The sequence below is a fragment of the Salvelinus fontinalis genome, chromosome 3, assembly GCF_029448725.1.
Source record: "Salvelinus fontinalis isolate EN_2023a chromosome 3, ASM2944872v1, whole genome shotgun sequence".
Lineage (NCBI taxonomy): Eukaryota > Metazoa > Chordata > Actinopteri > Salmoniformes > Salmonidae > Salvelinus > Salvelinus fontinalis.
The window spans coordinates 24,495,759-24,523,012 of NC_074667.1; the positions used below are offsets into that span (position 1 = coordinate 24,495,759).

The following is a 27,254-nucleotide window of genomic DNA, read 5'->3' on the forward strand; positions in this document are numbered from 1 at the left end:
ATGGCTACAGAGTGTTCTGCCACCTAAGTGAGTGATGTGTTTACTGTGTCCTTGCTGTGCTGCGGTTCTACGAAGCCCCTGAGTGAGACTGGATGCTAGGAATTAAACTATCTGTTTGACTTCATCACTTAGGGAAAGGTAAAGAGTGAGTGATGGGAGATAAACAGACTAGATGAGAGAGAGGGAGAGAGACACGTGAGACAAAAGTTTTTTTTTTTTTATTTTTTTTTTTTATACCCGTATCTCCTTCTTCCTCTCCCTTCTCCCTTCCCTCGCCTGTTCACAGTTAAGTTCCTAAATGCACATCTCCGTTTCATTATGGGCTGTGTCCCAATGCTCTGCGATGGCCTCCTTTCCACACCTCCTTGTCTCCCTTTCGAGGACACACGCCCGCCGTCAGTCAACCTCTCCCCTCTTGTACAGGGGACTAGTACTGCCAGCAGTCTGCCATTCACTCCCTCCACCACCTCTTCATTGCTTCTTTCCTCTCCTCACTCAGTCTCCATTGTTCCATTCAAAGCGGGTCGTGTCAAATCTCCGCTTCAATGTGGGGAGCCCCACCCCCCACCCTCCCCCACTCTCCCCGAACATCAAAGGGTGGAATGTGCCAGAGTTTCCATTATGCATAGCAGACCTAGTTATGTGAAGAGTCTGATCCAGTCAGAAGACTATAGGAGAAGGGATCTGAAGGTTTGTGGGCGGGTGGGCGAGAGGTGTGTCTGTGTGTGTGATTCACAAGCTTCCTCACATATGGTGGAATGTCACCCCCTACCCCACCTCCTTTTGTAACATCAAAGTTGTTTGGGACGCCATGCAGCTCCACCTGAAGAGAGCCAGACTGTCCTGTCAGCAGCCCCATAGCAAGGCACGCGCTACCAGAGCGCCAAGTCGAGGTCCAAAAGGCTTCTTAACAGGTTCTACCCCCAAGCCATAAGACTCCTAAACAGCTAATCAAATGGCCACCGGGACTATTTGCATTGTCCCCCCACCATCCCCCATTTTTACACTGCTGCTACTCTGTTTATTATCCATGCACTTTTTACCTCTACCTACGTGTACATATTACCTCAGTTACCTCGACTAACCAGTTCCCCCTCACATTGACTCTGTACCGGTACCCCCTGTATATAGCCTGGCTATTGTTATTTTATTGTTTCTCCTTAATTATTCCCCTTTTTTTCTTTTTCTTGTATTTTCTTTCTTTTTTACTTTATTTTAGTAAATACTTTCTTGACACTTTTTTTTCCTGAACTGCGTTGTTGGTTAAGTAAGCTTTTCACTACCTGTTGTATTCGGCGCATGTGGCGAATAAAGTTTGATTTGAAGGACTGAGGACACGCACAGACACGGTCATGTCATAGCACAAGTAGCAGATGTCTCAGTGGCGTGTGGGAGCAGCCCCGTGGAGCTGTAGCTAGGCGGTGTGTTTTAAATATAAAGAACCTGCCACCTGAGTGCAGGGAAAGCTGGCCCTACTGTACATGCCAAATGGCACCCTATTCCCTAAATAGGGCACCATTGCCCTGGTCAAAAGTAGTGCACTACACAGGGAATAGGGTGCGACTTGGGATGCAGGCACCCCTAGTGTCGCTATAGTTGGTCTTATGCTTGGCAAGCTACCGCACTGTACAGTCAAATTCTCTGGGTGAAGTTACAAAGTGTGAGTCATCCACTTACAGACTCTGTCACATCCATTATTTCCCAGTTGCCGGGATTAAAAAATAGGCAGAAAGAATACCTGCTTTCTATTTTGTACTCCCCAAAAAAACATGTTTTAAGATTTAATGGCCAAGAGCTCACTTGAAGATAAACTTCACAGTTCAAAGTTCAAGGTTTCGGGAAGATTGAATAAGAGAGGGAAAAAAGGGTAGGAGAGAAAGGGAGCCCCTTTAGACTATTGCGACGCACCCCCAGGTGGTCACCAAATTCGCTTATATCATGTGGTGCAGTGATAAGGTCTCACTACTCCACTCTGTTTATCTAGTCCTACCTGGTGTGTTTGAAGGGACATAACGAGGAGGGTGAGGATGGAAACGTGTATTTGGGATTGATGTTCAGACACCTCGGATAAGTGTCTTGTACACTGTCTAGACAGAGAGCCAATGGAATCAATAGGTGATATTTGTTTTTGCTTGTCCTTTCGAGGCATGCCCAAAACGATGGCTGGCAATCATTGCTGATACCCAATGAAGTTGTTCATCTGCCCAACTAGTGGCATGCTCATCTCTTTGCTGGTGGCATGTTCATCTCTTTGCTGGTGGCATGTTCATCTCTTTGCTAGTGGCATGTTCATCTCTTTGCTAGTGGCATGTTCAGCTCTTTGCTAGTGGCATGTTCATCTCTTTGCATCACTCTCTCTGCCTCTCCTGTTTATCTCTCTCTATCTCGCTCTACCCCCCTCTCTCGCTCTACCCCATCTCTCGCTCTACCCAGCTCTACCTCGCTCTACCCCGCTCTACCTCTCTCTCTCTCGCTCTACCCCCCCTCTCTCTCGCTCTACCCCCTCTCTCTCGCTCTACCCCCCCTCTCTCGCTCTACCCCCTCTCTCTCTCGCTCTACCCCCTCTCTCTCTCGCTCTACCCCACCTCTCTCTCGCTCTACCCCCTTTCTCTCGCTCTACCCCCTCTCTCTCGCTCTACCCAGCTCTACCCCGCTCTACCTCGCTCTACCCCATCTCTCGCTCTACCCAGCTCTACCCCATCTCTCGCTCTACCCAGCTCTACCCCCTCTCTCGCTCTACCCCCCTCTCTCGCTCTACCCCCCTCTCTCGCTCTACCCCCCTCTCTCGCTCTACCCCCCTCTCTCGCTCTACCCCCCTCTCTCGCTCTACCCCCCCTCTCTCGCTCTACCCCATCTCTCGCTCTACCTCGCTCTACCCCATCTCTCGCTCTACCCAGCTCTACCCCCTCTCTCGCTCTACCCCCCTCTCTCGCTCTACCCCCCTCTCTCGCTCTACCCCCCTCTCTCGCTCTACCCCCCTCTCTCGCTCTACCCCCCTCTCTCGCTCTACCCCCCTCTCTCGCTCTACCCCATCTCTCGCTCTACCCCATCTCTCGCTCTACCCAGCTCTACCTCGCTCTACCCCGCTCTACCTCTCTCTCTCTCGCTCTACCCCCCTCTCTCGCTCTACCCCCCCCTCTCTCGCTCTACCCCCCTCTCTCGCTCTACCCCATCTCTCGTTCTACCCAGCTCTACCTCGCTCTACCCCGCTCTACCTCTCTCTCTCTCGCTCTACCCCCCCTCTCTCGCTCTACCCCCCCCTCTCTCGCTCTTCTCTCTCGCTCTACCCCCTCTCTCTCGCTCTACCCCCCTCTCTCGCTCTACCCCCTCTCTCTCGCTCTACCCCCTCTCTCTCGCTCTACCCCCTCTCTCTCGCTCTACCCCCCTCTCTCTCGCTCTACCCCCCTCTCTCTCGCTCTACCCATCTCTCTCGCTCTACCCCCTCTCTCTCGCTCTACCCCCTCTCTCTCGCTCTACCCCCCCTCTCGCTCTACCCCCCCTCTCTCGCTCTACCCCCCCCCCTCTCGCTCTACCCCGCTCTACCTCGCTCTACCCCGCTCTACCTCTCTCGCTCTACCCCCCTCTCTCTCGCTCTACCCCCCTCTCTCTCGCTCTACCCCCTCTCTCTCGCTCTACCCCCTCTCTCTCGCTCTACCCCCTCTCTCTCGCTCTACCCCCTCTCTCTCGCTCTACCCCCTCTCTCTCGCTCTACCCCCTCTCTCTCGCTCTACCCCCTCTCTCTCGCTCTACCCCCCCTCTCTCGCTCTACCCCCCCCTCTCTCGCTCTACCCCCCCCTCTCTCGCTCTACCCCCATCTCTCGCTCTACCCAGCTCTACCTTGCTCTCTTTCGCTCACTATATATATATATATATATGTATGTTTACCTTTATTTAACTATTTTACTGAAACCAACAGACACTACTAGAAAGGAAAAGACACAATGGAAAAACCATAGCGATAGTTATCGACTGTCTCCTCGTTGCATGATGGCCGCTGTATCGATCGCCGCCCTGCCCTGGTTAAAACCCATCAGCCGCCCTGCCCTGGTTAAAACCCATCAGCCGCCCTGCCCTGGTTAAAACCCATCAGCCGCCCTGCCCTGGTTAAAACCCATCAGCCGCCCTGCCCTGGTTAAAACCCATCAGCCGCGCTGCCCTGGTTAAAACCCATCAGCCGCGCTGCCCTGGTTAAAACCCATCAGCCGCGCTGCCCTGGTTAAAACCCATCAGCCGCCCTGCCCTGGTTAAAACCCATCAGCCGCCCTGCCCTGGTTAAAACCCATCAGCCGCCCTGCCCTGGTTAAAACCCATCAGCCGCGCTAAACGTGTCTCTCCCCTCACCACGGCTATGATTAGATTCCCTCTGTGTCTCATCCGGAGAATAGCTTGGTTTGATTCAATTAGCCAAACATTGCTTATGTTTCAAACTCCCCCTTTTCCCTCCCTCTCGTTCTATCCCTCCTTCCTTCACTCGTTTTGCTGTCGTTGAGTGGATTGATTTTGAAGAGCAGGGATTCAGTGTGACGGGGCGTACTCGGGCAATTGCTGGCGGAGACGATCTCTCTTTTCCTCTCGCACACAAACACACTCTTGTTGACAATATCCTGATCCTGCAACGACCGTGCTACTCATCGATTCATGAATCTATTGAGGACACGATGTGCATAATTGTACTCCGCACAAACGGGGGAATATTTGAAGTTGGCGATGTTTGATCCGGGTCTGGTAAACTGCGCTGCGCTCAACTCGGGTTCACTTCTCAGGAGTCAACGTTGTACAGCGACTTTCCTTGTACAGCTGTTTCTAAGACCTCCGGACTTGTGTTCCAGCCCGGCGTTGCACACTCTGTGGAGGCCCTCCACGACCGGAGATGCCGAACCCCAGTCACCTGAACCTTCCCGCCTAGTAGTAGTGGGTGAGGGTGTAATGTCTGTGCAGTACTGAGTGCAATATCAACTGTAGGCTGGCTGTCTGACAGGTTGGCGCTGTCTGACAGGTTGGCACTGTCTGGCTGTCTGACAGGCTAGCTGTCTGACAGGCTGGCTGTCTGACAGTCTGACAGGTTGGCGCTGTCTGACAGGTTGGCACTGTCTGGCTGTCTGACAGGCTGGCTGGCTGTCTGACAGGCTGGCTGGCTGTCTGACAGGCTGGCTGACTGGCTGTCTGACAGGTTGGCACTGTCTGACAGGTTGGTACTGTCTGACAGGTTGGTACTGTCTGACAGGTTGGCGCTGTCTGACAGGCTGGCGCTGTCTGACAGGCTGGCGCTGTCTGACAGGCTGGCGCTGTCTGACAGGCTGGCTGGCTGTCTGACAGGCTGGCTGGCTGTCTGGCTGTCTGACAGGTTGGCACTGTCTGGCAGTCTGACAGGTTGGCACTGTCTGGCAGTCTGACAGGTTGGCACTGTCTGGCTGTCTGGCAGGTTGGCACTGTCTGGCTGTCTGGCAGGCTGGCACTGTCTGGCTGTCTGGCAGGCTGGCACTGTCTGACAGGCTGGCACTGTCTGACCGGCTGGCTGGCTGACTGGCTTGCTCCAGAGCAGTTGCCAGTTGGGGAAATGTAAATTAAGTTGTGTTTTGATGGTCTTCGCCCTGGTCCATATTCCATTCCAAGATTTGGAGACACAGATATGCACACACACACACACACACACACACACACACACACACACACACACACACCAACCACACGGACACACCAACCACACGGACACACCAACCACACGGACACACCAACCACACGGACACACCAACCACACGGACACACGGACACACGGACACACGGACACACGGACACACGGACACACGGACACACGGACACACGGACACACACACGGACACACACACGGACACACACACACACACACACACACACACACACACACACACACACACACACACACACACACACACACACACACACACACACACACACACACACACACTGTGGCCTCTGTATTTGGTCTCGTTGTGAATCTCCAATCTCTCTGGGTAGAGAGAGGTGCCTGTGGTTAGCTCTAGCTTTATAATTAGCCAGTATATTGGAGTGGTGTCACTGAGAGCCGAGGGAGAGATGGACGAGGCAGATGCTGAAAATGTGTGTGTGTCTGAGTCGGAGAGAGAGAGTGGGGTGGAGAGAATGATAGAATGAGAGAGGGAGAGAAAGATGACCCGTCTCCGACCTTCACGCTGTGAGCAGATAGCGAGAAAACAAACAATTTCCCCACTGCTCCTCGCAGCACTCTGTCTTCATTCTCTCCCTGTGTGTGTGTGTAATAAAAAAAGTAAACAACAAAAGTGTGTGTAATAAAATAAAAAAGTAAACAAAAGTGTGTGTGTGCTACGGTTTGTGTCGATGTGCTGTGTTTGTTGTCTCCTGTGTGCGCACACCTTTCTTACACCTAGGACCAGGTGGATGTGTGGGTGTGCGCACGTTCATTTGTGTACGAGATGAGATGCGACAGCAAACTAAATGAAATGTATCCTTTGTTCATTGTTCCATTATCCCCTTAATAATGTTCATATTTCTTTGGGTGCCCGTTGCTTTATCAAGGCCTTGTCAGCCAGCCTCGCTCTCTCTCATAGTTTTGCTGAAAATGTGGCTGCTGCCTCCCGTCTCCCAGATGAGATTGCAGAGCAGTCTTAATGTGCACAGTCACAGACATGCGCTGACAGACACGCACGCGCACAGACAGACGGAGACACAGCTACACACACAGACAGATCTCGAAAGTTGGAGCCACTTGTCTTTACCCTCCCATCAGGCCTTGCATTTTTACCTGTTTTTTGGTCGCTGGCGCCTTTTCACTTATTTTGCCAGGCAACGGAATGCAGTCATCTCACCTGTTGTCTCGGTCTCTCTGTCTAGATCCTGGTGAATTCGGTGAGTCCCACGGGTCCAGCTCTGCTCTATGAGAACGTGGTGGTGAGTGACGGCTCCAGCCCCATCCTCCGAGACCTGCTCTTCTCCCCGGACATGCAGCATATCTACACACTCTCCGACAAACAGGTAAGATATATATATACACACACACACACATGCGTGAACACGGGTATGCATACAAACACACAAATATGCCCCGCATGCACGAGTACACATTGGCGCGCTCATCAACACACACACACACACACACACACACACACACACACACACACACACACACACACACACACACACACACACACACACACACACACACACACGTGTAGGGACACATCACACACACTCCCTCAGACAGCAGGTCTGAAGAAAGGCGGCAGGTGTCAGCGGGGGGGGCTAATGATGCCTCATTACCTTAGACACACACAACCCTCCCGTAACCTGCAATTACATCTGTCTGTCTGGCTTGAGTCCCCGCAATTCCCCTCCCCCTCACTCCCCCCCCCCCCCCCCCTGCCGACCAAGGCACACACACTCACCAGGGGAATGGGCAAAGGTCAGGTGTATTCCATGTGGGGACCTGTTCATTAACAACCTCACCACTGTCTCGGCCGTGTACGGCTTTGAAGTTCTGGCTGCGGGTCGCCTGTGTTGGCTTCTAATGATGCAGCTGACACCCCCTTTACCACTCATTAGTAGAGGGAGAAAGGGAGAGGGGGAGTGGGAGAGGTGGAGGGGGACGGAGAGGGATTGAGAAAGAGGACAGTGAAAAGGCGTCTGTGTGTCCATTTTGAGAATACGGTGTGACCGTTTCTCCGTAGGCGGTGGGTGAACAACTATGCCTTGGACAAAACATTAGGAACACCTGCTCTTTCCATGACAGACTGACCAGGTGAAAGCTATGATCCCTTATTGATGTCACTTGTTAAATCCACTTCAATCAGTGTAGATGGAGGTTAGGAGACGAGTTAAAGAAGGATTTAAGCCTTGAGCCAATTGAGGAATGGACTGTGTGTGTGTGCCATTCAGAGGGTGAATCGGCAAGACAAAAGATTCAAGTGCCTTTTGAACGGGGTCTGGTAGTAGGTGCCAGGCTCCCCGGTTTGTGTCAAGAACTGCAACGCTGCTGGGGTTTTCACGCTCAACCGTTTCTCGTGTGTATCAAGAAGGGTCCACCACTCAAAGGACATCCAGCCAACTTGACACAACTGTGGGGAGCATTGGCGTCAACGTGGGCCAGCATCCCTGTGGAACGCTTTTCGACACCTTGTAGAGTCCATGCCTCAACGAACGGAGGCTGTTCCGAGGGCGAAAGGGGTGTGCAACTCAATATTATGAAGCTGTGCCTCATGTTCTGTCCACTCAGTGTATATGACAGACTTGGAACACACACACATACTAAAATACTCCTGCTCTCTATCTCACTAACACGCCCCACCCCCCCAATGCCTGGCCGTGATCCCCATTAACAGAGACCAGGGTGGGGTTAAGCCGAGGGGGGCTGAAGGAGGGGCCAAGGGTACCTCTCCATGGGGTAGACCCCTGGTTAAAGATCCCTCATTATTAATGACTAGAGAGGTAATTCCCTTAGCCCACCATCTTACCCTTACCCCGTTGCAACCCCCCCCCTCGTTTTAATGTCTCGGCTGCTCCCCCCCTTCTCTTTCTTCTCTCTCTCACATGCTCCATTCTAAGACAAAATTGAGTGCCCCCCTCTGAACCGGCTTGCATTGATCCCATCCCCATATATTTGTAAAAAATAATCTCACCCTTCCTTTATAACCCCTTTCCTCATATTTCTCTCGTTCTCTCTCTCTCTCTCGCTCTCAATGTCTCTCTCGGGCTCTCTCTAATGCTCATACTCACTCTCGCGCTCGCTTTCTCTCCCTCTTTCTCTCTCTCTCTTTTCTTTCTCTCTCTCTCTCTCTCTCCTCTTCCACCTCTACTGCCCTGGTATGAGATAGCTGTGGAATATTCTGGAATTGGAACTTGCATGGAAGGGAGAAGGGGTTGGTGGTGGTATCAGAAAGAGATGGGGGTGAAAGCGGGGGGCTCGTTTCAGGGGTTTAGGTTGAGTCGTGGAGCACATTAATGCCACCCCACTATGAATCCTTGTTATATACCATATAACCTCCCCCCTTACCATACACAGATATCTCTACACTCCTTCCACCTTCTCTGGTTACACACACCTTCTCTAGTACACACAGACACCGATAAACACACACGCCTCTCCCCCGCCGGTTAGAGGATGTAGCAAGGCAGACGGGCAGGCAGGCCCCCAGCAGACCCTGTGCTCTCAGCCCGCAGGGGTCCTTCAGACAAGCCAAGCACATTAAGGTGTCATTGGACATATCCACTAGAGCGTGGCCCATGACGGGTCTACTCACACACACGCACACACGTAGACAAACACACCCACTGAGGCACCCATACAAAAGAACACCACTCGTGAGTCGCGTTTAAGGTGCAGAGCACAAAGGCCTGGTGTTTTATGGGTCGTTTGACTCCACCTTCTTAATCATTATTGTCATTATCTGAAATTTGACAGGAGGTGTGTGTGTGTGTGTCGTGTGTGTGTCGTGTGTGTGTCGTGTGTGTGTCGTGTGTGTGTCGTGTGTGTGTCGTGTGTGTGTCGTGTGTGTGTCGTGTGTGTGTCGTGTGTGTGTCGTGTGTGTGTCGTGTGTGTGTCGTGTGTGTGTCGTGTGTGTGTCGTGTGTGTGTCGTGTGTGTGTCGTGTGTGTGTCGTGTGTGTGTCGTGTGTGTGTCGTGTGTGTGTCGTGTGTGTGTCGTGTGTGTGTCGTGTGCGTGTCGTGTGTGTGCGTGTCGTGTGTGTGCGTGTCGTGTGTGTGCGTGTCGTGTGTGTGCGTGTCGTGTGCGTGTCGTGTGCGTGTCGTGTGCGTGTCGTGTGTGTGCGTGCGTGCGGACCCATGCGTGAACCATTCGTTGTCTACCAGCCGTTGACAGACGACAAGCCCATGAAGGTATATCAACTGCTGTCCTCTTCATATCGTCAAAATGAACTCCCGTTTCGGGAAAAGGACATATCTAGATCATTTGAGTCATTTACGACTTGAAGAAAGCAGACAATTTATTATCAAAAGAACAAGCGAGAAACAGAAAAGCTTTCGCTTGTTCGTAAAAGAGGTATTTCCATACTGTCGGTCAGAGCATTGTCCCTCCAGACATCGCTTCGTATTGTCTTGCGTAGCGGTGAACTCCGGCGCTCTCTTCCGTCCCTTTCCACTCCTAGAAAATACTTTTGCACCAAAGTCTCTGCCATTTGCTTTATAAGCCACTTTCAGTAAACTCATTAGTCTGTAGCTACCCCTTATCTTCTTGTCATTGTTTAGCAAAAGTCACTGGGCTGTACGACTGCAATTCGTGTTGCCTTGTACACGGACGAGAGTCTTTGCAGTTGCTCATGCGTATCACACACACACACACACTCTTCTCGGTGCTAGCTAATTGCATGGCATAAATATTCATGGCCTCCCTCGTGAATATGGGTCCATTTTTACCCCTCCCCCCCTCGGTATTGTGAAGCATCTTACTGGAAATTAATGCTAATACTAGTGTCGTTTTTGGGAGGTGGAATATCATATGTTCCCCCTCCTCCTCTTCTGTGTCTGTATATCGTGTTTGTCTGTGCGCTGGTGCGTGTGTATGTGTACGCCTCCCCGTTTGTGTGTGTGTGTGTGTGTGTGTGTGTGTGTGGGCTGGCCATTGTCTGCACTCACAGTCAGCCAAATCGCACGAAAGCCCTCTCCAGGGCTCCTTAGCATCTGCCACACATTGACAGTACGCACACACACACAGCCCCCCCCCCCCCATACACACACACACGCTCCTAACAAAGAACCTGCTCCACAGCCAAGAGCCTCCCCATTATCCCAAGGTTGCTGGTTCGAATCCCCAGCCCGCCCTCGCACAAAAGACAGCGCGGCCACTTGTTCAATCCTGTTTTGGCTCTGGTCGGATGGGTTTCAGCCAGCCTTTTCGCCAACTACTTTCCTTTCTCCGGGGGGCACCACGTGTACGTCAAATGGGTTTGAACCCACAGATACTTGGCCGCCCAGCCAACCTCATTAGCATTAGAAGGCTCGACGCCAAACACCGCCTCAGTACAAACAAAGCAAATGTCTTAAGTTCCTGAGGAAACTTTGTTTGCTTGCCGGCTGTCCTAAACCGGCCTGAATTAGAGGGTGTTTGTGTAACGTTGCCTCAGTACAAAGCCAGGGAAAGTTCCTGGAGGACACTTTGTGCGCTTGCTGTTGGCTGCATTGAACCTGTTTGAAGTAGAGGTTATGTGATTGAATCTCAACTGATAACAATAACAATGCATATTACATTGTTCTGTTAGATAGCTAGGGATGAGGTTAAAGCTGACGTTGACAAAGAGAAACTAGTGTTGTCGCGGCACCAGGGACGTACAGTACTCTGAGCGATTCACTCAACACACACACACACACACACACACACACACACACACACACACACACACACACACACACACACACACACACACACACACACACACACACACACCTACACACACACACACCTACACACACACACACCTACACACACACACACCTACACACACACCTACACACACACACAGCGGCCTTACAGTAAATCGAGATGCATGTTCTCAGGTGTCATGATATACAGTCACACTTGGATACGTCAGTATAACACATATACACACACACACACCAGAGGGATCACTCCAGATCCAAGGTGAAGTTCAACATTTGTGTAGGGCCGCAGGACATCGAGTGACGCCGTCAAAACCAGCCACTAGGGGCAACAACAACAAAAACAAACAAAAATAAACGAGTGCCCCGCACTCTACGGCGAACTGCTCTACGGCGAACTGCTCTACGGCGAACTGCTCTACGGCCGAACTGCTCTACGGCCGAACTGCTCTACGGGGGAACTGCTCTACGGGGGAACTGCTCTACGGGGGAACTGCTCTACGGGGGAACTGCTCTACGGGGGAACTGCTCTACGGGGGAACTGCTCTACGGGGGAACTGCTCTACGGGGGAACTGCTCTACGGCGAACTGCTCTACGGGGGAACTGCTCTACGGGGGAACTGCTCTACGGGGGAACTGCTCTACGGGGGAACTGCTCTACGGGGGAACTGCTCTACGGGGGAACTGCTCTACGGCGAACTGCTCTACGGGGGAACTGCTCTACGGGGGAACTGCTCTACGGGGGAACTGCTCTACGGGGGAACTGCTCTACGGGGGAACTGCTCTACGGCGGAACTGCTCTACGGCGAACTGCTCTACGGCGAACTGCTCTACGGCGAACTGCTCTACGGGGGAACTGCTCTACGGGGGAACTGCTCTACGGGGGAACTGCTCTACGGGGGAACTGCTCTACGGGGGAACTGCTCTACGGGGGAACTGCTCTACGGCGCACTGCTCTACGGGGGAACTGCTCTACGGGGGAACTGCTCTACGGGGGAACTGCTCTACGGGGGAACTGCTCTACGGGGGAACTGCTCTACGGGGGAACTGCTCTACGGGGGAACTGCTCTACGGGGGAACTGCTCTACGGGGGAACTGCTCTACGGGGGAACTGCTCTACGGGGGAACTGCTCTACGGGGGAACTGCTCTACGGGGGAACTGCTCTACGGGGGAACTGCTCTACGGGGGAACTGCTCTACGGGGGAACTGCTCTACGGGCGAACTGCTCTACGGCGAACTGCTCTACGGCGAACTGCTCTTCGGGGGAACTGCCCTTCGGGGGAACTGCCCTTCGGGGGAACTGCCCTTCGGGGGAACTGCCCTTCGGGGGAACTGCCCTTCGGGCGAACTGCTCTACGGCGAACTGCTCTACGGCGAACTGCTCTACGGCGAACTGCCCTTCGGGGGAACTGCTCTACGGCGAACTGCTCTACGGCGAACTGCTCTACGGCGAACTGCTCTACGGCGAACTGCTCTACGGCGAACTGCTCTACGGCGAACTGCCCTTCGGGGGAACTGCCCTTCGGGGGAACTGCTCTACGGCGAACTGCTCTACGGCGAACTGCTCTACGGCGAACTGCTCTACGGCGAACTGCCCTTCGGGGGAACTGCTCTACGGCGAACTGCTCTACGACGAACTGCCCTACGGGGGAACTGCTCTACGGCGAACTGCTCTACGGCGAACTGCCCTTCGGGGGAACTGCTCTACGGCGAACTGCTCTACGGCGAACTGCCCTTCGTGGGAACTGCTCTACGGCGAACTGCCCTACGGGGGAACTGCTCTACGGCGAACTGCCCTACGGCGAACTGCTCTACGGCGAACTGCTCTACGGCGAACTGCCCTTCGGGGGAACTGCTCTACGGCGAACTGCTCTACGGCGAACTGCCCTTCGGGGGAACTGCTCTACGGCGAACTGCCCTTCGTGGGAACTGCTCTACGGCGAACTGCCCTACGGGGGAACTGCTCTACGGCGAACTGCTCTACGGCGAACTGCTCTACGGCGAACTGGCCTACGGCGAACTGCCCTACGGCGAACTGCTCTACGGCGAACTGCTCTACAGGGGAACTGCTCTACGGGCGAACTGCTCTACGGCGAACTGCTCTACGGCGAACTGCCCTACGGCGAACTGCCCTACGGCGAACTGCCCTACGGCGAACTGCCCTACGGCGAACTGCCCTACGGCGAACTGCCCTACGGCGAACTGCCCTACGGCGAACTGCCCTACGGCGAACTGCCCTACGGCGAACTGCTCTACGGCGAACTGCCCTTCGGGGGAACTGCTCTACGGCGAACTGATCTACGGCGAACTGCCCTACGGGGGAACTGCCCTACGGCGGAACTGCCCTACGGCGGAACTGCCCTACGGCGGAACTGCCCTACGGCGGAACTGCCCTACGGCGGAACTGCCCTACGGCGGAACTGCCCTACGGCGGAACTGCCCTACGGCGGAACTGCCCTACGGCGGAACTGCCCTACGGCGGAACTGCTCTACGGCGAACTGCCCTTCGGCGCCGGAGCTAGCGGCTTAGACCATTCCGCAATCCGTCCACAACGATTTAGCAATCCGAGTCGGAATGAATGCCTAATGTTTACGACTGGTAAGGTTAATCGTCAACCAGTCGGAATGAATGCCTAAATGTAACCGTAGAGTTATTTCTGTCTGCCTAAAATGTAACACGTTTGTCCAAGGAAGTCGGGACATGAAGTCAGTGTGCTATCTTGTTGCATACACACACGGCCCACTGCGTGGATGAAGTGGTCATTGTTATGTAAATGTTAATAGACTTTGGGGTTTGGGGAGGGGGGGAGGGGTGATGCGAGGCGAGGAGAGTGAGGTAGACAGCAGATGAGCAGATGCGGGGGAGGGGTGTGCTTCTCAAATACCAGAGGTCGTCTAGCTAGCGCCTTCCTCCTAAACACACACACACACACTCTGACGTGTGTCTGTGCCAGCCATGGTAACTGTGTGAATGTTGTTATTGAACCCCCACCCCCACCCACACCTAGGCCTCAATGAACCTACTGTCTCACCGTGCCTCCAAGACGATTAGCTTAGGTCTCTGACCCTCACAATTATCTTGTCATTTCTCTCTCTCTCTCTCTCTCTCTCTCTCTCTCTCTCTCTCTCTCTCTCTCTCTCTCTCTCTCTCTCTCTCTCTCTCTCTCTCTCTCTCTCTCTCTCTCTCTCAATTAAATTCAAGGGGCTTTATTGGCATGGGAAATATGTGTTAACATTGCCAAAGCAAGTGAGGTAGATAATATACAAAAGTGAAATAAACAATGAAAATTAACAGTAAACATTACACATACAGAAGTTTCAAAAGAATAAAGACATTACAAATGTCTCTGTGGGGTGTGTTTGTGTTTGTGAACAGAGCCCCAGGACCAGCTTGCTTAGGGGACTCTTCTCCAGGTTCATCTCTCTGTAGGTGATGGCTGCGTTATGGAAGGTTTGGGAATCGCTTCCTTTTCGGTGGTTGTAGAATTTAACGTCTCTTTTCTGGATTTTGATAATTAGTGGGTATCGGCCTAATTCTGCTCTGCGTGCATTATTTGGTGTTCTACGTTGTACACTGAGGGTATTTTTGCAGAATTCTGCATGCAGTCTCAATTTGGTGTTTGTCCCATCTCGCTCTCTCAATTTAAGGGCTTTATTGGCATGGGAACCATATGTTAACATTGCCAAAGCTCTGTCATCTCTTTTTTTTCTTACACTACCTCTCTCTGTCATGCTCATGATTGCTTGCTTCCTGTCTCTCTCTCTCTTCCCCACAAATCTCTCTTTCTCTCTTCCCCAAATCTCTCATTCTCTCTCGCTTCTCTTTGTATTTGCCCTCTCAATTCAGTTCAACGGGCTTTATTGACACTGGGAAACCAGTGTTTACGTTACCGAAATAAACAAACAAATTGAGAAGACACAAAACGTCGAAAAACGATTAGAAATTAACACTAAAGGTCACACACTCACGTTTCAAAATGGTAGTCGTTTCAAGTGTTATATCATCAGCGATGTCCAGCGTTTTATGCAGTGTATGAATAGCAGGGGAAGATCTCGCTCTCGCTCCCCCTCCCTCTCTCCAAGTCTCTGCTGAGTGTTGGGCAAACATTGGTCTCCATGGCACTGCCCCCAGCAGTTCTCATACTGTACCTGACCCCTGAGCATAATCAAACCACAGTCAACAATGAGCCTCTCTCAGTTCACACACATACACATACACACACACACACACACACACACACACACACACACACACACACACACACACACACACACACACACACACACACACACACACACACACACACACACACACACACACACACACACACACACACACACACACAGAGAGAGGCGGCTGTGGTGGTCCGGCTGTAAGGGCGTGTGTGTGTAAAACCCAGGCCATAACAGTGGCAGCCATGGTCACATTACCCCAAACCACTGGTCTCACCCCAATCCTAACCTTCACTATTAGGCAACCACACTCCAAACTGACCCCAGATCAGCATACAGCGGCATTGGGTCACATACATTCCACACCCTTGTCTGAGATGTAACACGCTGCTGATTCCTAGTCATTTAGGCGTGGGGGTAGAGAGAGGCCTTCTATCACCGCACTCCAAACTGACCTTAGGTCAGCATACTGCTGCCTGCCATGTCTTAAGGCCCGAGAGTACTTGGCGTCTCTGAGATTCATTTGCAAACTTCCTTCGTATTTACAGATGGCCTAAAAGTTTGTTATTAAGGCGCATGGAAGTTCACATGTCCGAGAATTGTGTACGTTCAAGCGGCTCTCCTGTGAAGTCGTGACTGGCGGCGTACGGATAGTGTCCTGAATCGGGTCACATTTTACATGTGGAATCGCATGAGAAAAGGTCGTCAGTCAGACTTCAACAGTGGGCGGTCTCTAAAACCCAGCGTGCGGAGCGACGTGTGTGAGCCTTTTAGCAGTGGCACACAGTGTGTCTCTCTGACGGACAGCAGCTGGATCTCAACCTGCTGCAGATGGTGTGTGGGGGGGGGGGGGGGGGGGGGGGGGGGGATTTGAGTTTACATTTCTGAAAAAGAGATGAATAAAGGAACGGAACAAAAACAGCTTTAAAACGATCCTTCCACCACCACCTCCTACTCCTTCCTCTCTCCCCCTAGCTCTCTTTCTCTCTCCCCCTAGCTCTCTTTCTCTCTCCCCCTAGCTCTCTTTCTCTCTCCCCCTAGCTCTCTCTTTCTCTCTCCCCCTAGCTCTATTTCTCTCTTTCTCTCTCCCCCTAGCTCTATTTCTCTCTTTCTCTCTCCCCCTAGCTCTATTTCTCTCTTTCTCTCTCTCTCTAGCTCTCCCTTTCTCTCTCTCTCTCTAGCTCTCCCTTTCTCTCTCTCTCTCTAGCTCTCTCTCTCTCCCTCTAGCTCTCTCTCTCTCCCCCTAGCTCTCTCTCTCTCTCCCCTAGCTCTCTCTCTCTCTCCCCCTAGCTCTCTCTCTCTCTCCCCCTAGCTCTCTCTCTCTCTCCCCCTAGCTCTCTCTTTCTCTCTCCCCCTAGCTCTCTCTTTCTCTCTTTCTCTCTCCTGCTAGCTCTCTCTTTCTCCCCCCCTCTTTCTCTCTCCCCTAGCTCTCTCTTTCTCTCTTTCTCTCTCCCCCTAGCTCTCTCTTTTTCTCTCCCCCTAGCTCCCTCTTTCTCTCTCCCCCTAGCTCTCTCTTTCTCCCTCCCCCTAGCTCTCTCTCTCTTTCTCCCCCTAGCTCTCTTTCTCTCGCTTTCTCTCTCCCCCTAGCTCTCTTTCTCTCTCTTTCTCTCTCCTCCTAGCTCGCTTTCTCTCTCCCCTAGCTCTATTTTTCTTTCCCCCTAGCTCTCTTTCTCTCTCTTTCTCTCTCCTCCTAGCTCTCTTTCTCTTTCCCCCTAGTTTTCTTTCTCTCTCTTTCTCTCTCCTCCTAGCTCTCTCTCTCCCCCTAGCTCTATTTCTCTCCCCCCCTAGCTCTCTTTCTCTCTCTTTCTCTCTCCTCCTAGCTCTCTTTCTCTCTCCCCCAAGCTCTCTTTCTCTCTCCTCCTAGCTCTCTGTCTCTCTCCCCCTCTTTCTCTCTCCCCCTAGCTCTCTCTTTCTCTCTCCCCCTAGCTCTATTTCTCTCCCCCTAGCTCTTTCTCTCTCTTTCTCTCTCCTCCTAGCTCTCTCTTTCTCTCTCCGCCTAGCTCTATTTCTCTCTCCCCCTAGCTCTCTTTCTCTCTCTCCCTAGCTCTATCTTCTTCTCTCCCCCTAGCTCTCTCTTCCTGTCTCCCCCTAGCTCTCTCTTCCTGTCTCCCCCTAGCTCTCTCTTCCTCTCTCCCCCTAGCTCTCTCTTCCTCTCTCCCCCTAGCTCTCTCTTCCTCTCTCCCCCTAGCTCTCCCTTCCTCTCTCCCCCTAGCTTTCTCTCTTTCTCTCCCCCTAGCTTTCTCTCTCCTAGCTCTCCCTTTCTCTCTCCTAGCTCTCCCTTTCTCTCCCCTCCTAGCTCACTTTTTCTCTCCCCCTAGCTCTCTCTCTCTCTCCCCCTAGCTCTCTCTCTCTCTCCCCCTAGCTCTCTCTCTCTCTCCTCCTAGCTCTCTCTCTCTCTCCTCCTAGCTCTCTCTCTCTCTCCCCCTAGCTAGCTCTCTCTCTCTCCCCCTAGCTAGCTCTCTCTCTCTCCCCCTAGCTAGCTCTCTCTCTCTCCCCCTAGCTAGCTCTCTCTCCCCTAGCTCTCTCTCTCTCCCCTAGCTCTCTCTCTCTCTTCCCCTGGCTCTCTCTCTCTCTTCCCCTGGCTCTCTCTCTCCCTCCCCCTAGCTCTCTCTCTCTCTCCCCCTAGCTCTCTCTCTCTCTCTCTCTCCCCCTAGCTCTTTCTCTCTCTCTCCCTAGCTCTCTCTCTCTCTCTCCCCCTAGCTCTCTCTCTCTCTCTCCCCCTAGCTCTCTCTCTCTCTCTCCCCCTAGCTCTCTCTCTCTCTCTCCCCCTAGCTCTCTCTCTCTCTCTCCCCCTAGCTCTCTCTCTCTCTCATCCTAGCTCTCTTTCTCTTTCATCCTAGCTCTCCCTTTCTCTCTCCTAGCTCTCCCTTCCTCAGAAGGTGTTAATGGGATATAATCCTCAGGTCATCCTTCCGGGAATAGAGTAGAGCTTTCTCCCCCTCCTTTCCCCCTTCTTCCCCCCTTTCTCCCCATCTCCCCATCCTTCCCTCGCTCTCGAAAGAAAAGACTGTTTGAACGATGGCAATCCCCTTTGAATGTGGCACCTGCGGCAGGAGATATAGTCAGGTGGGATCATTTGCCGGCTAGGAATAGGTTTTCATGTGTCTTAATCTGGGAGATCGTGCTCGGCTATCGCTTTCTGTTTTCCTCTCTGTGTTTCCCATCTCTCCGCTATCTCTCTCCCTCGCTCTGTCTCTCCCTCCCTCGCTCTGTCTCTCCCTCCCTCGCTCTGTCTCTCCCTCCCTCGCTCTGTCTCTCCCTCCCTCGCTCTGTCTCTCCCTCCCTCGCCCTGTCTCTCCCTCCCTCGCTCTGTCTCTCCCTCCCTCGCTCTGTCTCTCCCTCCCTCGCTCTGTCTCTCCCTTCCTCGCTCTGTCTCTCCCTTCCTCGCTCTGTCTCTCCCTCCCTCGCTCTGTCTCTCCCTCCCTCGCTCTGTCTCTCCCTCCCTCGCTCTGTCTCTCCCTCCCTCGCTCTGTCTCTCCCTCCCTCGCTCTGTCTCTCCCTCCCTCGCTCTGTCTCTCCCTCCCTCGCTCTGTCTCTCCCTCGCTCTCTCTCTCCCTCGCTCTCTCTCTCCCTCGCTCTCTCTCTCCCTCGCTCTCTCTCTCCCTCGCTCTCTCTCTCCCTCGCTCTCTCTCTCCCTCGCTCTCTCTCTCCCTCGCTCTCTCGCTCTCTCGCTCTCTCTCTCTCTCCCTCGCTCTCTCTCTCTCCCTCCCTGTGCGCTCTTTCTCCCTCCCTCGTGCTCTCTCTTCCGCTCTCTCTCTCCCTCCCTTCCTCTCCCTCTCTCCCTCCCTCGCGCTCTCCCTCCCTCCCTCTCTCCCTCCCTCCCTCCCTCCCTCTCTCGCTCTCTCTCTCCCTCCCACCCTTGCACCCTCTCCCTTGTGCTCTCTCTCTCCCTTGCGCTCTCTCTCTCTCCCTTGCGCTCTCTCTCTCTCCCTTGTTCTCTCTCCCCCTCGTTCTCTCGCTCTCTTTCCCTCGCTCTCTTTCCCTCGCTCTCTCTCCCCCTCGCTCTCTCTCCCCATCGTTCTCTCTCCCCCTCGTTCTCTCTCCCCCTCGTTCTCTCTCCCCCTCGTTCTCTCTCCCCCTCGTTCTCTCTCCCCCTCGTTCTCTCTCCCCCTCGTTCTCTCTCCCCCTCGTTCTCTCTCCCCCTCGTTCTCTCTCCCCCTCGTTCTCTCTCCCCCTCGCGCTCTCCCCCTCGCGCTCTCTCCCTCGCTCTCTCTCTCTCCCTCGCTCTCTCTCTCTCCCTCGCTCTCTCTCTCTCCCTCGCTCTCTCTCTCTCCCTCGCTCTCTCTCTCTCCCTCGCTCTCTCTCTCTCCCTCGCTCTCTCTCTCTCCCTCGCTCTCTCTCTCCCTCGCTCTCTCTCTCCCTCGCTCTTTCTCTCCCTCGCTCTCTCTCTCTCACTCACTCGCTCTCTCTCTCTCCCTCGCTCTCTCTCCCTCGCTCTCTCTCCCTCGCTCGCTCTCCCTCGCTCGCTCTCTCCCCCTCGCTCGCTCTCTCCCCCTCGCTCTCTCTCTCCCCCTCGCTCGCTCTCTCCCCCTCGCTCGCTCTCTCCCCCTCGCTCGCTCTCTCCCCCTCGCTCGCTCTCTCCCCCTCGCTCGCTCTCTCCCCCTCGCTCGCTCTCTCCCCCTCGCTCGCTCTCTCCCCCTCGCTCGCTCTCTCCCCCTCGCTCGCTCTCTCCCCCTCGCTCGCTCTCTCCCCCTCGCTCGCTCTCTCCCCCTCGCTCGCTCTCTCCCCCTCGCTCGCTCTCTCCCCCTCGCTCGCTCTCTCCCCCTCGCTCGCTCTCTCCCCCTCGTTCTCTCTCCCCCTCGTTCTCTCTCCCCCTCGGTCTCTCTCCCCCTCGGTCTCTCTCCCCCTCGGTCTCTCTCCCCCTCGTTCTCTCTCCCCCTCGGTCTCTCTCCCCCTCGTTCTCTCTCCCCCTCGTTCTCTCTCCCCCTCGTTCTCTCTCCCCCTCGTTCTCTCTCTCTCTCCCTCTCTCGCTCTCTCCCTCCCTCGCTCCCTCTCTCCCTCCCAAACTTGCGCCCTCTCCCTTGTGCTCTCTCTCTCTTCCTTGTGCTCTCTCTCTCTCCCTTGTGCTCTCTCTCTCTCCCTTGCGCTCTCTCTCTCTCCCTCGCTCGTTCTCTCTCCCTCGCTCGCTCGCTCTCTCTCCCTCGCTCGCTCGCTCGCTCTCTCTCCCTCGCTCGCTCGCTCTCTCTCGCTCGCTCTCTCTCCCTCGCTCGCTCTCTCTCCCTCGCTCTCTCTCTCTCCCTCGCTCGCTCTCCCTCGCTCGCTCTCTCTCCATTTCTCCCTCCCTCGTGCTCTCTCTTCCGCTCTCTCTGTCCCTCTCTCCCTCTCGCGCTCTCTCCCTCTCGCGCTCGCTCTCTCTCTCTCCCTCCCACCCTCGCGCCCTCTCTCTTGTGCTCTCTCTCTTCCTCGTTCTTTCTCGCTCTCTCCCTCGCTCTCTTTCCCTCGCTCTCTCCCTCGCTCTCTTTCCCTCGCTCTCTCTTTCCCTCGCTCTCTCTTTCCCTCGCTCTCTTTCCCTCGCTCTCTCTTTCCCTCGCTCTCTCTTTCCCTCGCTCTCTCTCTCCCTCGCTCTCTCTCTCCCTCGCTCTCTCTCTCCCTCGCTCTCTCCCTCGCTCTCTCCCTCGCTCTCTCCCTCGCTCTCTCCCTCGCTCTCTCCCTCGCTCTCTCCCTCGCTCTCTCCCTCGCTCTCTCCCTCGCTCTCTCCCTCGCTCTCTCCCTCGCTCTCTCCCTCGCTCTCTCCCTCGCTCTCTCCCTCGCTCTCTCCCTCGCTCTCTCCCTCGCTCTCTCCCTCGCTCTCTCCCTCGCTCTCTCCCTCGCTCTCTCCTCGCTCTCTCTCCCTCGCTCTCTCTCCCTCGCTCTCTCTCCATCTCTCTCTCTCCCTCGCTCTCTCGCTCTCTCGCTCCCTCGCTCCCTCGCTCCCTCGCTCTCGCGCTCCCTCGCTCTCGCGCTTCCTCGCTCCCTCGCTCTCTCGCTCCCTCCCTGTGCGCTCTCTCCCTCCCTCGTGCTCTCTTCCGCTCTCTCTCTCCCTCTCTCCCTCCCTCGCACTCCCTCTCTCCCTCCCTCCCTCTCCCTCCCTCTCTCGCTCTCTCTCTCCCTTGCGCTCTCTCTCCCCCTCGTTCTCTCTCTCCCCCGTTTTCTCTCTCCCCCGTTTTCTCTCTCCCCCGTTTTCTCTCTCCCCCGTTTTCTCTCTCCCCCGTTCTCTCTCTCCCTCGTTCTCTCTCTCCCTCGTTCTCTCTCTCCCTCGTTCTCTCTCTCCCTCGTTCTCTCTCTCCCTCGTTCTCTCTCTCCCTCGTTTTCTCTCGCTCTCTCTCTCCCTCGTTTTCTCTCCCTCTCGCTCTCGCTCTCCCTCTCGCTCTCGCTCTCGCTCTCTCTCTCGCTCTCGCTCTCTCTCTCGCTCTCGCTCTCTCTCCCTTGCTCTCTCTCTCTCCCTTGCTCTCTCTCTCTCCCTCTCTCCCTTGCTCTCTCTCTCTCCCTCGCTCTCTCTCTCCCTCTCTCGCTCTCTCTCTCCCTCTCTCGCTCTCTCTCTCCCTCTCTCGCTCTCTCTCTCCCTCTCTCGCTCTCTCCCTCTCTCGCTCTCTCTCTCCCTCGCTCTCTCTCTCCCTCGCTCTCTCTCTCCCTCGCTCTCTCTCTCCCTCGCTCTCTCTCTCCCTCGCTCTCTCTCTCCCTCGCTCTCTCTCTCCCTCGCTCTCTCTCTCCCTCGCTCTCTCTCTCCCTCGCTCGCTCTCTCTCCCTCGCTCTCTCTCGCTCCCTCGCTCTCTCTCGCTCCCTCGCTCTCTCTCGCTCCCTCGCTCTCTCTCGCTCCCTCGCTCTCTCTCGCTCCCTCGCTCTCTCTCGCGCCCCTCGCTCTCTCTCGCGCCCCTCGCTCTCTCTCGCTCTCTCGCTCTCTCCCTCACTCGCTCTCTCGCTCTCTCCCTCACTCGCTCTCTCGCTCTCTCCCTCACTCGCTCGCTCTCTTGCTCTCTCTCTCTCCCTCTCTCTCTCACTCGCTCGCTCTCTTGCTCTCTCTCTCTCCCTCTCTCTCTCCCTCGCTCTCTCTCTCCCTCGCTCCCTCGCTCCCTCGCTCTCTCTCTCCCTCGCTCTCTCTCTCCCTCCCTCGCGCTCTCTCTCTCTCCCTCGCTCTCTCTCTCTCCCTCGCTCTCTCTCTCCCTCGCTCTCTCTCCCTCGCGCGCTCTCTCTCTCCCTCGCGCGCTCTCTCTCTCCCTCGCGCGCTCTCTCTCTCCCTCGCGCTCTCTCTCCCTCGCGCTCTCTCTCCCTCGCGCTCTCTCTCCCTCGCGCTCTCTCTCACTCGCTCTCTCTCTCCCTCGCTCTCTCTCTCCCTCGCTCTCTCTCTCCCTCGCTCTCTCTCTCCCTCGCTCTCTCTCTCCCTCGCTCTCTCTCTCCCTCGCTCTCTCTCTCCCTCGCTCTCTCTCTCCCTCGCTCTCTCTCTCCCTCGCTCTCTCTCTCCCTCGCTCGCTCTCTCCCTCGCTCGCTCTCTCCCTCGCTCGCTCTCTCTCCCTCGCTCGCTCTCTCTCCCTCGCTCTCTCTCCCTCGCTCTCTCTCCCTCGCTCTCTCTCCACCTCGCTCTCTCTCCCTCGCACTCTCTCTCCCTCGCACTCTCTCTCCCTCGCACTCTCTCTCCCTCGCACTCTCTCTCCCTCGCACTCTCTCTCCCTCGCACTCTCTCTCCCTCGCACTCTCTCTCCCTCGCACTCTCTCTCCCTCGCACTCTCTCTCCCTCGCACTCTCTCTCCCTCGCACTCTCTCTCCCTCCCTCGCTCTCTCTCTCTCCCTCCCTTGCGCTCTCTCTTCCTCCTTTGCGCTCTCTCTCTCCCTCCCTTGCGCGCTCTCTCCCTCCCTTGCGCGCTCTCTTCCTCCTTTGCGTGCTCTCTCCCTCCCTCGCGTGCTCTCGCTCTCTCTCTCCCTCCCTTGCGCGCTCTCTTCCTCCTTTGCGTGCTCTCTCCCTCCCTCGCGTGCTCTCTCTCCCTCGCTCTCTCTCTCCCTACCTCAAACGCGCTCTCTCTCCCTCCCTCAATCGCGCTCTCTCTCCCTCCTTCTCAATTCAATTCAATTGACTTTATTGACATGGCAAGTTCATTATTACTTACATTGTCAAAGTATACATATCGAAAAATAAAAATCAAATTTATATGTATATATATACAAAATATATATATATTTATATATAAATAAATGGTGGGACCAACAGCAATAATAACAGTAGTAGTGGACATGGGATTACCATTAACAACAACTACAACAACAATATTAATCAGAACAATACATTAAATAAATGGTAGTAGACCAGTGTCAATATGACTTGAGAAGACATATGACCTGGTATGAAAGACAAAACAAAACTAAGCTAAATGGGATTTTTCACTGGCTGTCCCTCAGGTTGTGGCAGGAGGACACATATTTGGCTGCCAAAACTGCACATTTTGGCTTTTCACCCAATAAATATTTGATTTTTTCTTCATCTTTTATAGTTTCAAATTCTTTGTATTGAGTTATAATTTTGGGAAAGAAATATGCTCTTAGGTCTGAGTATTTGTCACAGTGTAGTAGGAAATGCACCTCTGTCTCTACCTCTCCTCTAGAGCAGAGTGAGCACAGCCTGTCCTCTCTGGGCAGCCAGGTTTGTCTGTGACGACCGGTCTCTATAGCCAGACGGTGCTCACTGAGTCTGTACCTAGTCAATGTTTTCCTCAGTTTTCTATCAGTCACAGTGGTCAGATAGTCTGCCACCATGTACTGTCTGTTTAGAGCCAAATAGCATTGAAGTTTACTTAGATTTTTTGTGGTGTCTTTCCAATAGGTTATATATTTTTCTTTTTGTTTTGTGATGATTTGGTTGGGCCAGATTTTCTGAGGGCTGTCCCGAGGCTCTATGGGGTTGGTTTGGGTTGGTGAACTGAGCCTCAGAACCAGCTGGCTGAGGGGACTCTTCTCTGGTTTCATCTCTTGACATTGTAGAGCTGTGTGATGGAATGTTTTAGGGTCACTTGTTTTTAGATGGTTGTAAAATTTGATGGCTCTTTTTTCTATTCGAATGAGGAGGGGGTATTGGCCCAATTCTGCCCTACATGCGTTATTTGGAGTTTTTCTTTGTACTTGCAATACAGTCTTGCAAAACTCTGCATGCAATATTTCAGTTGGATGTTTGTCCCATTTAGTAAATTCATTATTAGAGAGTGGACCCCATACTTCACTGCCATATAGAGCAATTGGTTCTATAACTGATTGAAAAATTTTGAGCCAGATTCTAATTGGAATTTCAATTTTGATGTTCCTTTTAATTGCATAGAATGCTCTTCTTGCTTTGTCTCTCAGCTCATTCACAGCCATGTGAAAGCTACCTGTGTTGCTCATATTTAGTCCTAGATATGTGTAGTTTTTGGTGTGTTCTAATAGAACTGTGTCCAAAGAGAATTTATATTTGTCATCCTTATTTCCCGACCTTTTTTGGAATATCATTATATTCGTTTTTTTTAGGTTAACGGTCAGAGCCCAGGTCTGACAGAACCTGTGAAGACGATCTAGGTGCTGCTGTAACCCCTTCTCTCCCTCCCTTGCTCTCTCCCTCCCTCGCTCTCTCTCCCTCCCTCGCGCGCTCTCTCCCTTTCTCCCTCGCGCTCTCCCTCGTGCTCTCTCTCCCTCGCGCTCTCCCTCGTGCTCTCTCTCCCTCGCGCTCTCCCTCGTGCTCGCTCTCCCTCACGCTCTCTCGCGCTCTCCATCGAGCTCTCGCTCTCTCTCTGTCTCTCTCTCTTGCCCTCACTCTCTCGCCCTCACTCTCTCGCTCTCTCCCTCACTCTCCCTCGCTCCCTCCCTCGCTCTCTCTCTCGCTCCCTCCCTCGCTCCCTCTCTCGCTCCCTCCCTCGCTCTCTCTCCCTCGTTCCCTCCCATGCTCTCTCTCTCCCTCACTCGCGCTCTCTCTCCCTCGCTCGCACTCTCTCATCCTCCCTCACGTGCTCTCTCCCTCCCTCGCTCTCTCTCTCCCTCACTCTCTCGCTCTCTTGCTCTCACTCTCTCCCTCGCTCTCGTTCTCTCTCCCTCGCTCTCATTCTCTCTCCCTCGCTCTCTCTCGATGCCATCACGGCCCTAATGGAAGTTAGGCTGTCACGAGATAACGCTCCCCTCTTTCTCTCGCTTTTCAGTTTGGTGTTTTTCGAGGCGTGTCGGAACGATGGGGGGATGTGATAACGTTGGGGGAAGAGGGATGGACGAAAGGAATAGGGGAGATTATGTTTTAAATAAGTGAGATGTCGCCTCTCAATCATGCCTTGTTTGTATGGGTTATTCTGTAGCTTTGCTGCTCGATTGTGATTGGATGGAAAGACGGTGTGGCATGTGATTGGCCATTCAGAGCCCAACGTAGGGTGAACGGGTTAAGAATTTGGCATGTAAACCACATAAAGGTAACACACATAGCCATGCCATTGACATTGTTGTTTTGGGTTGTTTGTTTTGGTCTTTTTGGACAGTGGCACAGCGGTCTAAGGCACTACATCTCAGTGCTAGAGGCGTCACTACAGACCCTGGTTTGATCCCGGGCTGTATCACAACCGGCTGTGATCGGGAGTCCCATAGGGTGGCGCACAATTGGCCCACCTTTGTCTGGGCAAGGGGCGGGGTTTGGCCGGGGTAGGCCATCGTTGTAAAATAAGAATTGTTCTTAACTGACTTGCCTAGTTAAATAAAAGATTTGCCTCCCAAAGCACTTTGTTACAGAAAAAGACGATGCAAGTAGAATTGGATTGGATTTAATTCGATTGCTTTGCGAGCGCTCTTGCTATCTATTCTCTCCCTGTGTAGACTAGCCGTTCCATATAACACCTACAAGGCATGGATGATCATCTTAAAAAAAATAGTACCACCATTTGTCCTTTTTTCTTTTTCTCTCTTTTTTTCTCTCCTTTCTTTCTTTCTTTCTTTCTTTCTTTCTTTCTCTCTCTTTCTTTACTCTCTCTCTCTGATAATGGAAATGCCAGGCGGGGGAGAGAGGCGAGGCTTGTTGTGCCTCAGTCTTCAAAAAGTCAATTTACAAAAGTGACAGAGTAATTTACCATGGAGCCGTGTATCTCCTCCAGCAGTTAATTACCAGGGCCCATGGCCTGTCTGGCTGCTTCCATCTCTCTCTATCACACCTGGGTCCAAATCCTATTTGAAATATTTCAGATACTTTTTTTGTTTGTTTGTTTACGTTAGGCTGCCTGGAGTGCCAGCTTGGCAGGGTTGGTGGGCTTTGTCATTTTTAGACTTAAAAAAAAATTGGTTCCATTATGCCAGTTAAGCTCATCGACCACAGATATAGTATTGAAATGATTTGGAATAGTATTTGAACCCAGATCTGGAGAGGAGAGGCTGGCGGGAAGGTAGGACTGGACCCGGGGCTTGGTTGGACCCAGGGTATGAAGGGGGGATGAGTACCGGAGATAAAGATTTTGATTAGACAAGCTTAGAATTGGAATGGAATGGGCCTCTGTTGATGCGATTGGAGATGAGAGGATAGCTTTCTGTCTCTCTGTCTGTCTCTGTCTGTGTCTCTGTGTCTCTCTCTGTCTGTCTCTGTCTCTCTCTGTGTCTCTCTCTCTGTCTGTCTCTGTGTCTCTCTCTCTCTGTCTCTGTGTCTCTCTCTCTGTCTGTCTCTGTGTCTCTCTGTCTGTCTCTGTCTCTGTGTCTGTCTGTCTCTGTGTCTGTCTCTGTGTCTCTCTCTCTGTCTCTGTCTCTCTCTCTGTCTGTCTCTGTCT

The 27,254-nt window shown here is 53.6% G+C and overlaps 1 protein-coding gene across 2 annotated transcripts in view; it reads left to right on the forward strand.

Moving 5' to 3' along the window:
* LOC129841537 (plexin-A1-like) overlaps positions 1-27,254 on the forward strand; it is a 253,451-nt gene that overhangs the window by 104,022 nt on the left and 122,175 nt on the right. For both annotated transcript variants that reach the window (XM_055909850.1, XM_055909860.1), the window contains exon 4: positions 6,868-7,008. In XM_055909850.1, the coding sequence (XP_055765825.1) occupies positions 6,868-7,008 (141 nt within the window). The remainder of the gene's footprint in view (positions 1-6,867; positions 7,009-27,254) is intronic.